Source organism: Chelonoidis abingdonii, chromosome 23 (assembly GCF_003597395.2).
Source record: "Chelonoidis abingdonii isolate Lonesome George chromosome 23, CheloAbing_2.0, whole genome shotgun sequence".
Taxonomy (NCBI): domain Eukaryota; kingdom Metazoa; phylum Chordata; order Testudines; family Testudinidae; genus Chelonoidis; species Chelonoidis abingdonii.
In genome coordinates, this window is record NC_133791.1 from 13,412,599 (window position 1) to 13,426,062 (window position 13,464).

Consider the following 13,464-nt stretch of genomic DNA (forward strand, 5'->3'; position numbering starts at 1 on the left):
GAGGCCAATAACGTCGATTTCCATCCACACGAACCCTAATCCGAGTTATCACTATCGAATTTAGCGCTACTCCTCTCGTTTGGGAGGAGTTCCGAAATCGATTTAAGGAGGCGGTTAACTCGATATTAATGACGACGTCGTGTGAACGGATACAGCGTTAAATCGGTATATCGGCCATTAAACCGATTAAAAGTTGCAGTGTAGACCTGGCCTCAGTGGTAAATAGCCAGTCCTACGACAACAGTCCCAATGCTCCAGCTGGATGCAGTGGCAGCCCTGTTCCTGGGTATTGTAGTCATTGCACAGCTGTGTTCTCCAAGTGAAGCCACAGCCTGTGTTTTGGACAGAACCATTTGGATAGATTCCTTTGCATTTTCAGACTTCCACACAGTCATATCTTGGTGCACCACTCCTTTAAAATCTCTGATTTGGAGCAGAAAGGAGCCTTTCATAGTGGCAGCAGCACCAGTAATATTTACAGGAGGTACAGTAAGGACATCAGCTTTTGGGTCAGCCTTAATACTGCTACAGCCTTAACCTGTGTCTTTAATGGTACCTGTACTGGAATTCAATATTTTTTTTAATAGAAATAGAAAATACCAATAAAAGTTATCATATAATTGGATAACAGATGGACAATAAATATGCTAGAATATCATAAAGCCAGTGGTTTTTAGTACAGTTCTTGAGTAAACTTTAAAATATAAAATACTACTCTGTATAAGGCAAACATTTCTCATTGGAATTGCTATCCAAATCATAGGTAGCTGAGAAGCACTACTACTTTTGAACAAATGGCATTTTAAGCACATTATATATGAGCTTTGTGGGGTGAGTTTCTGTGATGCAGATAGTGATACCTAAAGTGCATACAGGTCTGTTACATCTTAGGCGCATTTAACATGCGTGATTTCAGCTTTATATGGTTGGCAAAAATAAGAGAAAACGAGAAAAATACCAATTTAAATACTGTTTCAGTAGTGCGGGGGATTCCGCCCGCCATTACACTTGATGTAATTTTGACTATACACGATTTTCGCTTTATGCGCTGACTGCAGAACATAACCCCAGCGTAAGATGAGACAGACCTGTACTCTTTCTTACTATCTCAAAGCAGTGACTGGTTATGATTGAAAAAAATACCTACTTTAGAGAGTGGGGAAGAATGGAAAAACAAAAAATTATTTGATTCAAAGTAATCATTCGTATTTGTTACATTTCAGATTTGGGTTCTAGAACAACTCTTCTCCATGTTATTAACAAGAGTGAGACGTACTTTGCTTGTAATACCTGAAAATTTTTACAGCAGTTCTGACATTCTATAATACAGATGTTTGCTTATTTTAAGTTACACATGGTGCTCTTTTAACTTCCTAAGTGTCAACATAGATGTAGGAAGCAATTTTTTAATTTCATAAAGACCGTAAAAGTCAACTTTAGTTATTTATGTTCATTTTTTTAATTCCTATACATAGGCCTGGCTAAAAATATCAACATATACCATACTGTGGTATTTGATTTAAAAAAAAAAAAGAAACAGCTGTCATGATCCAGTTTGCAATTTTTGTATAACTTCCCTTGCTGTGTAAAGAAAACAACGTTTGTATACAGGAAAGAGAAATGTTGGTATCTTTGAAAGGTAAACTGCAGAAGAAACTAACTACTTGATTCCTATCAATATCCGTAAGTTACCTTAGTTCCCAAGGAAAATGTTTTGACGGATGCCAGAGTTTTCAAAAGTGGGACTCTCTTCCAATGCCATTAACTGACTTAGGCCCACAAGTTGCATTGCCGTCAGTGGCACACTTTCAAAAATGCCCCACCTAATTTTAAGCTCCTGTTTGGAAAATTTTGGCAATACTCCATAGATTCCTTTTCCTGTTCTTTTCCTGGGAAAGCCATTTTGTTGCAAAACAGAATGCATATCTTCAGATCAGGATGTAAACATGCCACCAAGCTTAGATATTATTTTGTGTACTTACAGTGTGTGAATGCACATAGAAAATAGGCATACAAAGTTGTGATGGTGCTTGCTTGTGCTTGTTTGCCAGATAGATCATGCCCTGTTAGACAAATCCTGTTAATGGTTCATCTAGCCTCCTACTTAGTTGAGAACTGATACCATGTCAGGTTACTATGAAGCAATTGTCAAATTTCAGCTGTTTCCCCTAAGAATCTATAGGCAATGTTAGGAGCAAGTTCTCTTTTCTTCTTGATGTCTGTGTATTCCTTCTACTCCCACAATTTATTTTTCCTCTGTTCAATTCCCTAGTTGTGTAATAACTTTTTCAGTGCAGTTTTCATGTGAGTATTTTTTGTTTTAATGACTTTGCTGCTGCTTCTGTTTTTTCACTGTATCCAGATTTAATCATGATCCAGTTTCCTGGGACATTCCTCTCATCTGTTGTGGTAGGACACATCGACCCACACTGATGTCCAGTTCTATCTGTCTGAACTTTTCTACTCAGTCTTGCAAACGTGATAAAGCAGGGAATTAAACCACATAAGTGTTTATCTACCCATTTTGAATAATTGGTAGAGAACAACATTCTGCAGCATTTAAATCATTGTGGATAACTAAGTTCCATGTATTCAGTAGCTACAGTAATTTGTGTATGTTATATTTGTATAGATTAGTCCATAAAGCCAAAGTATACATTTAATGAATTGAATTAAACTACTGGCATTGTAGAGAGTATATTATTTCAAACAGCATGTTTGTTTTTACTCCTCTTCCTGTCATGAATGGCGATGGCATACAAATAAATAGTACAGCCAGTGCATGAGAGCGGGCGCAGGATGTTCCCATGTCACTTCTTCCTGATGATTGATTAAAGTACTGTGCAGGTAGACATCTTTCCATTTTTTGTAGCTCATCATCATAAAACAGTTCTGTTCAGAGGACCCTGTGGACATTTTAAGCTCAGTTTTTTAGGGATTTTGTGTAATTTCTTATGGTGGTGTTGCAAGTCACTGTTTCATTTTTATATCATCTCATGACACGTGTCACGATTTCATTTGTCCCATAGGGATTAATATACAGTTGCAGGAATTTGTGGCGAGATGAAATAGTGAAGTGTTAATTCCTAATGGTGCCATTAAAGTGTCCACCAGTGGGTATCTGTAAAAACTAATTTAAACTTCCATAAGTCACATAATTTTGTCTTTCCATGGTGTTGCAGCTTTTGTTAAGCAGCAACTTTATCAATCATTTGTGATTATTCTACAATCTAATTACTGTATTTGCAACACCTATATTTATTGACTAGTACATAATGCCCTTTGAAATATTGTAGATTAAACAGTATATTTTATGTCTTACTAATTCTAAAATGTGCAAAACAGACATGAGTGCATTTGTAACCCTTCTGCTGCTTTTCTCCTATCCTTCCCATTTTTTGTTTGCCCTAATTTGAATGTCTTGTGTCATAGTTCGAATGTAAGCTCTTTGCAGGGAACGTGTTTGGTTTTTGTTTGTTTGTGAGACACCCTGCATACTTTTGGATGCTTCAATAATAAGTAGTAACAGTTGACTAATTTCATCTTTTATATAGATTGGAAACAGAATCTCTGAGGATATAGCCTTTCCCTACCCATATTCCAATACTAATTTCTTAGAAATAGCACTTAACAGGCAAAATTATATTTGCTCATTTTGTTGTAAGTGATTCAGCAATTGCTTTGCAGTAGTAAAAGACCTTTGGGGAGTACCTCAGGCAGTGCCATCACATGGAAAATATGACAAAATAATGTGACTTGTGGAATACTCTGGACCAGCTCTGGTGTGTGTAATAAAGCCTGTATTTAGATGTTTTGGGTGTGTCCTCCCAAGAAAAGACAGACTTCTCATTGTTATAAACTTTAAGTATCATAGTTATAATTTTGATGGGCATTCATTGTATGATATTAAAAAATGCTGGGGTATATGTGTTTGAGGCTAGTGGTTGGTGTGTATGTAATTAAGCTTGCTTCATGTGAGCTAAGGAAGAAATCTTAAATTCCTGGGTTGGCAGCAATAACATTACTACAAAGTTTCTATTTCTTATTCTGACATCTGTCATACCTATCCTCTTCTTCGCTCTGCTGAGAACCTTAAGTGTAATGGATTTAAGTATGTAGCTAGGAAAGAGTTGAGTTGGGTACAAGAGGGGGAAAAAAAACTTTCATCAGTGAAAGTGTATTCTTTTTTTATTGGTAAACTGCTATTGTAGCAGAAGACATTTCTCTCTTAATTGTGCTTTTGTGTTTGTGTATTTGTGGTGTTTAGATTCTCAAGTTAAGATGTTAAAGTGCCTTCGGTAGCAAATTCAGTGCCTGTAAAACTTTGGCACGTGCAGCATCTTAAGTTTTTGGGCCCAACAATTCCTATGGTCAGGTTTTGCACTTCAGTGACTTTTTTCTTTTTAACAGAGGACAGCTGAATGGAGCACTTCTCTAACACTTGACAAATTTGTTAGAGGCAGTCACTGAGCAAAGACAAGTATAGTTCCTACAGCTCTTGAGGCTCTTGCCAGCGAATAGAGAAGGGACTGTGCACCAGACCTGTATTTAGGATCTCCATGTGTCGGGGCATTGTGGTCATTCTTCTCTTTACCTGTGTATATAAAATAGGCTTTGTACCAAGAAGTTTGAGCAGCTCCCAAGAGTAGTGCTGAGATCTTCATTCTAAGCATGGGTTTATAGTTTCAGGCAATAGCTAAATTGTAAAATATATAAAAGATATCAGTATATTATTTTTATACTGACCCGTGCCTGTAACTCATCAGTGCTGTAATAGATCTTCACCAGATTAATGCCATAATATTAAAATAGTGTTTATATATTTTTGTGATGAGGCAGAATCTGAGGGTTTTTCTTGTGTTTTTTTTTTCTTGCTTAGTCTAGGAGCATTATTTTTTTATCTATCCATTATTCTTGTCATTATTTTCCCTTAGTTTCTTCTTTTGCCCAGCATTTGCCCTGCATTTGCATCTCATTTTAAGTTGGGTCGATTGGCACCTGATCTCTAATTGTTGCACAGCAAAATGGTGGAGTGGGATCACCTGGCCAACATCAGACCACTGGAAACTCTGGACAACTTTTCAATGCCTATTTGTTTTACAGAACTGGGAAGTGGGTGCAACATTCTGTATTCGATCTTGAATGCTACATTTATGTGAATTGTCGTGTAAATTATCAAAAAATCTTTTCTAGTGCAGCAATATTGGTGTATGTATAGATTGGCAATGCTTCACATATAGCCTTAAAATGCAGGTGTACTTTTTTTTATGTTTCAGTGTTCACTTATTGCTAAGCTTTACATGTATTAATCTGCAGAATCTTGTGGCCTGGGGTGGGAGCAGGGAGAGGGTTCAGCAGATTTCAGTAGTCCCCGCAGTTATGTAACAGTCCACTCACAGCATGTGGAATACAACATATACAAAATTTCCGTAAACTGTGAAAAATTTCCAGCAGTTTTCCAGTGTTACTGACTATAAGCAGCCCTTTTAACATACAGGCTTTGTAGTGACTTATCAGTCAGAAGGTGTTTATGATTTGGCTTTACTATCTCAGCAGGTGTTGTGATAGATTGAAATCAAAGGCTTTGAAAACAGGATTTCTTTGAGGTGCAATATGGATAATGATAAAGACATTTCAAAAAGCAAATGCCAAGACACTGAAAATGTTAACAGAAAGAAAATGTATGTTGATGGAAACAGTATTAAAGTATTCACATCTTTACTAACTGGCATTTTGTCATCTGTTGATTTGTTTTCTCTGGCTTTCTTTCTTGCCACTAAATCTGTTCCCATCCCACAGCATAGCCACTATTTAGGCCCTTCCACATTCAGAGGAGAACGGTGCTAGGAGCCACATTGCTGCTAGAATGTTTCTGCATGTCGTCGTTAAAATTTTTGACCCATTCTGGCAACCTGAATTATTAAACACATAGAGCTGTATTGTAGACAGACTTATGCTTTGCAACTCTTTCAGTTTACGCAAAAATTAAAAATTGCGTAACATAGCACTGTAGCATGTTCTCACCTGTATTTTGTGCTTCTCTTGTATGCAAAGGGAAGGATGACAAATTCAAAAGGAAGTAAATCAGGATGAAAAAAGAGCTGGCGGTCCCTTTCTTACCTAGTTACACCAAGTTTGAAACACAACATTTATAAATAGAGTATTTTAAATCATGCAGAACTTGAAATTGCTCTTGTATTTCACTAACATGAACTTAATGTTTTTGGAACAATGTCTCTTCTATTTTGGACATGGTCTTTCCATATAGACTCATAGATTTTAAGGTCAGAAGGGACCATTATGATCATCTAGTCTGACCTCCTGCACAACGCAGGCCACAGAATCTCACCCACCCACTCCTGTATCAAACCGGTGTCTTAGCCATTGAAGTCCTCAAATCATGGTTTAAAGACTTCAAGGTGCAGAGAATCTTTCAGCAAGTGACCCGTGCCCCACACAGCAGAGGAAGGCGAAACCCCCCCAGGGCTTCTGCCAATCCTCCCTGTCGGAAGATTCCTTCCCGACACCAAATATGGTGATCAGATAAATTCTGAGCATGTGGGCAAGACACACCAGCCAGACACCCAGGAACGAATTCTCTGTAGTAACTCAAATCCCACCCCATTGAATATTCCATCACAAACCATTGGGCATATTTACCACTAATAGTCAAAAACGAATTAGTTGCCAAAATTAGGCTATCCCGTTATACCATATGTGTAAACTATATTTATATCTAGAATATTCAACAGTTGAGATGGCTGCAGGCGCCTGGAGATTGATGTAATTCAATGTTACTTCCAAAACAAGGTGGACAAACGTGACTGCAAAATTATTGTTAATGTGCATCTGTATTCTGGATATAAGCAGTCCTCTTCTACCCATTCTGTTGTTACTCAGAGTAAAAATAACTTGCACTGAGAACTGAGAGTAGTGATCATGGTGTAGTCTGGAGAATATGTGGACTGAAATGCGAACTCTTGCCCTTTGGCCATAGTAATTATTGCTATTCAAGGTTCCATTTAAGATGAAGGAGCTCCTCCCTTGTTTTTCAGGGGAGACAGGATTTTTTGGCAGCCATTCTCTATTGTGTGCCTCAGCAGCAGCACATATGTGTAGAATGTTTTTTCTAGTTGTGGGTATTTACACACAGCCAGTTGCAATTTGATATGTTGATTTCAGACTTTGAGGGAATTTTTGATCTTCAGTGACCAGTGATTTTTGTTCAATATTATCCCTGGTTCCTGGTGTCGAGAAGTGTGTTCTATACTTAAAATGATCAGAGCACTGTTTGAGAGAGAGAATTATTAACTATGAGATTCCCATATTGAGTTATGGCATGCTCTGCATCCCATTGAAGCCTTACTATTTTATATGGGGCATCTCTTTGAAACAGCAGCACCTTGGTAAAGCTGGTAATGTTTATTGATCTTCTGCAGCTCTAATTTTAGGAAAAGATGGAGATTGATCCCTCCGGCATGTGTGCCTTCTTCCATCTCTCCAAAAATCACCATCAGCAGAGGATGCAATTTACAGCAACTTTTTGCATATTCATAGAATGTCAGGGTTGGAAAGGACCTCAGGAGGTCATCTAGTCCAACCCTCTGCTGAAAGCAGGACCAGTTAGCAAAGTCCACGTCAGCATAAATACTGTAGATTGTTTTGAGGCTGCTCTCTTGGTCTGAGCTATAAAATGTTAGGGATAAATAGAGAAGGTGCTACTTTTTCCTAAGTACTGTTTAAGTTCATCTGACACAGATTGATTTCTAGACTTCTAGGGACAGCTCCTCAGTTAAGTTCCTAATTGTCAGGGTGGTTAGACACTGGAATAAATTGTCTAGGCTGGTTGTGAAATCTCCATCTCTGGAGATATTTAAGAGTAGGTTAGATAAATGTCCATCCGGGATGGTCTAGAGAGTATTTGGTCCTGCCATGAGGGCAGGGGACTGGACTTGATGACCTCTCAAGGTTCCTTCCAGTCCTAGAGTCTATGAATAATGTAAATCAGTGGAACTACATTGATTTACATCAGCTGAGGATCTGGCCCAAAGTTAGTAATGGGGATTTCTTGCATCTATGTGGTTAGATAGTGTAATGGTGGGCAAGGAGTCGGTGCACCCACCCTGTTGCCGTCAGAAACCTGGATGAGCGGCAGGAGAGAGAACGGAAACACAATTGATATTAACCGAATGTGGCACGGAAAATCAAAATACGCAAACTGTGGCCATTCCCCTTTTTGACCTTTGTCGTTGTAGGCAGTGTAGCTGTTTTTCATCTGTTTCTTTCATTCAGTTTTCTCTAGCATCCTTCCTTTGCAATTCTTTTTATGCATATACATAGATATTTAGTTCTACCTTTCATTTATTCTTTAGTCATTTTGTTTCCATTTCACTTTCCCTGTGTTTCATTCCTGTATCTTTCTTGTTTAGACCAAGTGGAGGATCCAGCTGGCAGTAGCAGCCATGTAGGACCCTTCAGGAACCTGATGGTAAGTGCACGTGTGTACTTATACTCAGGCTTCCACCAGGTTCAATACTGTATTTTTACCCTCTGTGGTCTTCTGCTGGTCTTGAAGTCTTAAACTACCAGAAAATTAGGGGGCAAAAAATTCATTAGCTAATCATTGGTATCAGTTCTTATCAGTGCTGTGGATATTGCTTTTGCTTGGAAACGTGTTGGATAAAATATGCAAGTCTTTGAGAGTTGTGTTACTTGAACACTTTTATAAGCAGACCAGACCCTGAAAAAGGCAAGATGTGGCTAACTGCTGTACATGTATTTAAAAAACAAAACAAAAAAAAAAACAACCCTGTTGAAAAGCAATAGATATTTCCGTTACTCCTTGGAAATTGATCTGACTACTCTAAAATTATATATACATGCAAGTCAGCTTGTTGGCTATTCGGAGTAAAGGCAAGTAGGTGCCAGATGAATCTTCTCTCAGATATATTTGTTTAAAGGCCATGAACTTGAAAATGTTCCAAATATATCAACTAGGGGTTTTTTTTAAGCAGGAGGCTTTTCTAGAGGGGGCTTGGAAATTACCTTCTTTTCATCCTGGTATTGAGAGAGGAATTTTTAGTAGCCCGTAAGCAACTAGATGACGCATTAATTTTAGCTCTAAGTAAATAACTTTAGTTATGAAGAATGCTCTTCTTTTGTTTTCTCAGGTCATAGTGGTAGTTTGAGGATTACATTTTTGGTAGTGTATTGTATAAATGGATGAAACTTGGGAAAGTTTGCATTCTCTTTATCACTTAAATACAAAAGCAAAGCCCCTGTGATTGTTTTCTACATCATTTACTTAGCCCCTTAGTCTTAGACATGCATTGTGATAATTATCAGAAGTGAAGAATTAGTTGTGTTCCCAATTCAAAGGTTGTATAGCAGTCACATTAGAAGTGGCAGTATAGGTTTAAAAGTGCCCAGTGACCTGTTCCACCCTATTCTAGAAATAGTTTGTCTACTATAGCTCCAGCTGCCACAGCATGTAGGGCAGGCAAAATATAGTCCTCAACCACCACCGGATTTGATGTGAAGGTGAGGCTTCTAGAGATTTCAAATCCTGAAAATGTTCCTTTGTTAGAGTGGAGTGCCTCCCTGTGTGTGTGAGAGCAGACTGTGTGGGTCAGAAGACCTCAGAACACTACATATCTTGGCGTTTGGACCAAGAAACCCAATTTTTCTCTTCACTCCCACTCCAGCTTCACTAGAAGGTGAGAGAAGGAACTGTGGAATTTTGCCTGTGCTCTCAAAATTCTATTATTGGGTTTCAACCCATGCGTTGTTTCAAAGCCCATTACAGGCAGTGTCCAAAGGATATATAATGGCACTTGGCGCGTACAGTGGTTTCTAGAATTTATTGCAGTGAACGTTTGAGCCTTTTAAGAATGTACTGAAACTTTGTATTTTTTACTTTTGGTCCCAGAGGTACAGTTGCATCAATTTAAACTTGCTGTAAGCTTCAGCAGGGATGACAGGTATGTTAGCACAGATATTTGGATGTGTACAGCTCTGAAGTCCTTTGTGCGCAGATAGGGAATTGCATTAAAGATCCTGGCTGTGGCTCCTTTTCTTTCAAAGGTTATCAGAGGTTCTGACTAATGGCATATAATACTGAATTGCGGAGCTTGGCAGGTAAAGACGCACAGAGAAACTCATTACGGTCAGTTGGAGCATCAGAAAGCATGCTGAAACTTCTGATTAGTCTCCAGCTACATTTTCCCAGCACTTGATAATGATGCCCAATTTCAGGTCGGTATGACAGGGACGTTCTTAGAGACAAAACATTACGGTATTTAGGAGACAAAACTGCTCAGTTGAGAGAAAACATTGCATAATGTATGATCCAGAGATGGGCCAAAAAAATATTGTAACATATAGTGATCTCTTCATCTGATAGAAATCTATTAAGGTAAAAGAAAAGAAGAAAATAACCAAAAATGGAATGAAACACAAAGCTATATAGAGAACTGGAGAACTGCTGGACAACTAATTAAACTGTGTTTGTGAAAGAAGAGGGAGAAACTGTAAAATTAGTTCATACATCGACGGTGTCCAAATAAAAACTAGTAATTCTAATTTTCTCTAGTGTGAAGCTGAGCTTTCTTTGACCTTTAAACTTTTTTGTAGAAAGGTTAGCATGCTTTAAACATTTCAGTAGGAATAGAGAGGAAAATCTTTTCAGTAAAAGATGTGCAAAATACCTGTAAGAGTAAAGGAATAATCTCAGATTTAAGTTCAAAACAGTTCATGTAAGGCAAGTCCAGTGGCTTGTTAGGTAGGAGAATGTGCTGCTAAGTGAGATACATGGATTCCACAATACATTTCACATCTGTGGCTGGAAGGTCATGTATTAGAAAGGTAATGTTTTGTGTTTGAGACACCTGGCAGGATGTATTACTTCTTTTGCAGAGATACCATTCTAGCAGCTGGGTAGGCAGAGGTGTACATTTTCAGAAGAGAGTGCTGTTTTTAGCGCTTGCATAAAGTTGAAAGTTAATTAAGATTAAGGTAGGGTGTGCATTTAAAGTACTGTAGCTAGTGCTGAATAACTCCATATGTTGACAATCTTATTTTGGAATAAGAGTTCCTTGTTCCTGTTTCACTTAATCCACTTTTGAATAACTCCACATGTAGACAAGCCATTAGCTGCAAGGGAAATATGTAGCATACATCGATGTGTCAGAAGTGTGAGATTTTTTCAAGGATGGGAAGTTTACCCAGAATGAAGATGTAAACAAACATTTTTCCACTCTACATATACCTGAGAGAGCCCATATCTTACCCTTTGAATATCATAGAATTGGATGAAGAGAGACCATATATAGGAGCAGGAGGAAAACTGTAGAGAATATACCCTCAAAGTTAATTTTGTAAATGAAGTTTCTGTGCATCTTTCAAATCATTGGCTAAGTCTTCTGATAATTCCATATTTGGGCCTTTTTTCTCCTAGAAGGCCTCCCTTTGCAGATAATACACACACAAATGGAGAGCAGCATATTGGCTATAGTTAGAAAGTTGTATCTGACCTACATTTCTTTTCTTGCTACAGCTTCTTGCACAGAGAATTTTTCTGTATTCTTTTCTATCTTACCTTAGCTATTTCTCAGGGAGAGAATTGTCTTCTCATCTGTAGTAAGCATGTCTGGTTCTTAAGCTTTCATGATAGGTCTTACTTTCTAAACAATTCCTTTTTCCCCCCCCCAATTCTCTTAACTTTGTCAAGTGTACCAGAATGTGCTGCCCAAAGGTTACATGCGGCATTCCCAAGTGAGGCCTAACCAATGTCTAATAGAGCAGGCTAGCTGCCTGACTTGCTTTCTGGTAGTGTTCCTTTAGTATTTTCTGGTTTTGTGTCAGCATTGCATTATTCGTGTATATTATGTTCATCATCTCTATCTTTCTGTAATTCTGCTCACTGACAGCTATTACCTAATTTTATATTTGATTACTCTTTATGTAAACCACTTTATAGTTATCATACTGTATTTTAATATTTTCTTTTGGCATGTTTATGATCCCTCTGCTTTTTGTAGCACTCTCTTCCAAGTCATGGTTGAAAAGAGATGTAGAATTATTTTGAAAACCCGCATAGAAGTATATGGAACCCAGAATGGAACCCACGTAGAATACCAATTGACAGCACTTCCCAAATTGACACTATGCATTAATGAGTGCAGTGGCATTGTAGCCATGTTGATACCATGATGATAGAGAGACAAGTTGAGTGAGGTAATATCTTTTATTGGGCCAACTTTTGTTGGTGAGAGACACACCTGAAGAAGAGCTCTGTGTGAGCTCAAAAGCTTCTCTCTCTCACCAACAAAAGTTAGTCCAGTAAAAGATATTACCTCACCCACCTTATCTCATAAAATTGGCTCAGATACTATTAATGCATAATATCATCCTTTATAGAAGTCTTTTATGTCTGTTATACCTATGAAGATGTCAGCTACCTGTATCTGATGAGTTAGTTGAGTGACACTGCATTTCTTTTATCCTCTTTATGCTGTCAGTGAGAGAGAAACTAGTTCAGCTTGTTTTTGTTTCTGACAAACTCATTTTACTTGTACCGATCATTTCATTTTCCTCTAGGCATTTACACACTTATTGCTTTATCAATTATAGTGACAGGTATCAAGATTAAATTTGCTGAAGTGTTAATTTCTTGCAAGTCACCTTCTTTTCCTTTGTTCTATGCTTTGCCCTTTAGCAATCTTTTTGCATACACTTAATGTATCCTTTGAATGTTGCTATCCTTTTTATTGCGGATGTGCCATTCATGTTCCTTAGGAAAATGCAGTAATTATTCAAAAATGTGGAGTTTTTCTGAGGCTGGGTTTTGAATTTTGTCACTCCAAAAAAAAATTTTTTAAATTGTTCAGCAGCAGTAGACACTTTTTTTTATTATTATTTTTCAGGGAAGAAAAAAGAGTGTAAAAACAAGAGGAAAAAGGCAATAGATACAAAGCCAAGAAAGACTGATTTGGATTTTGCTTCCACAGATATGAGGGAGTCTAAAGAAGGTAGGATTTTTTTTCAGTTATCTCATATGAATTTCCTTAGGTATCATATTGAATTAAAGGAGGACACACACAAAGACCAGCAGCACTATAAAAATGTTCATACTGCATGCCCAGCTATCTTGTACTGTTAAATAACTTTGAAGTTACTAGTTTTACGTTCTGAAAATAGGTTATATGTTCACACCTTGTACAGTGCAGAGGAGTTAGCTTAGTACAGAAATTAAACATAAAATCCCGAACCCTCAGATGGAACATAGTAAAGAAGTCCTTATTTTAAATTTAAGTCTTCTGAAACTTAGAATTAGGATCAAGATGTAGTACCAAATGACTTTGGGAATCATGGTATAATTTTATGATGTAGCCACTGGCTGCCCTAGCCCTTTGCCCAGCCATTTGGATTGCTATACGATAGAATAAAACAAAGCACAGTATAACG

General features: G+C 37.7%; 1 protein-coding gene and 1 long non-coding RNA gene across 10 annotated transcripts in view; both read left to right on the forward strand.

Moving 5' to 3' along the window:
* Positions 1 to 13,464, forward strand: part of PRDM2 (PR/SET domain 2) — a 99,852-nt gene that overhangs the window by 76,949 nt on the left and 9,439 nt on the right. For all 9 annotated transcript variants that reach the window (XM_075060351.1, XM_075060355.1, XM_032775370.2 and 6 more), the window contains one exon: positions 12,924 to 13,028. In XM_075060351.1, the coding sequence (XP_074916452.1) occupies positions 12,924 to 13,028 (105 nt within the window). The remainder of the gene's footprint in view (positions 1 to 12,923; positions 13,029 to 13,464) is intronic.
* LOC142045871 (uncharacterized) lies at positions 6,991 to 8,493 on the forward strand. The gene is made up of 2 exons (XR_012654782.1): positions 6,991 to 7,132; positions 8,430 to 8,493. It is a non-coding gene; the product is annotated as an uncharacterized LOC142045871 (long non-coding RNA).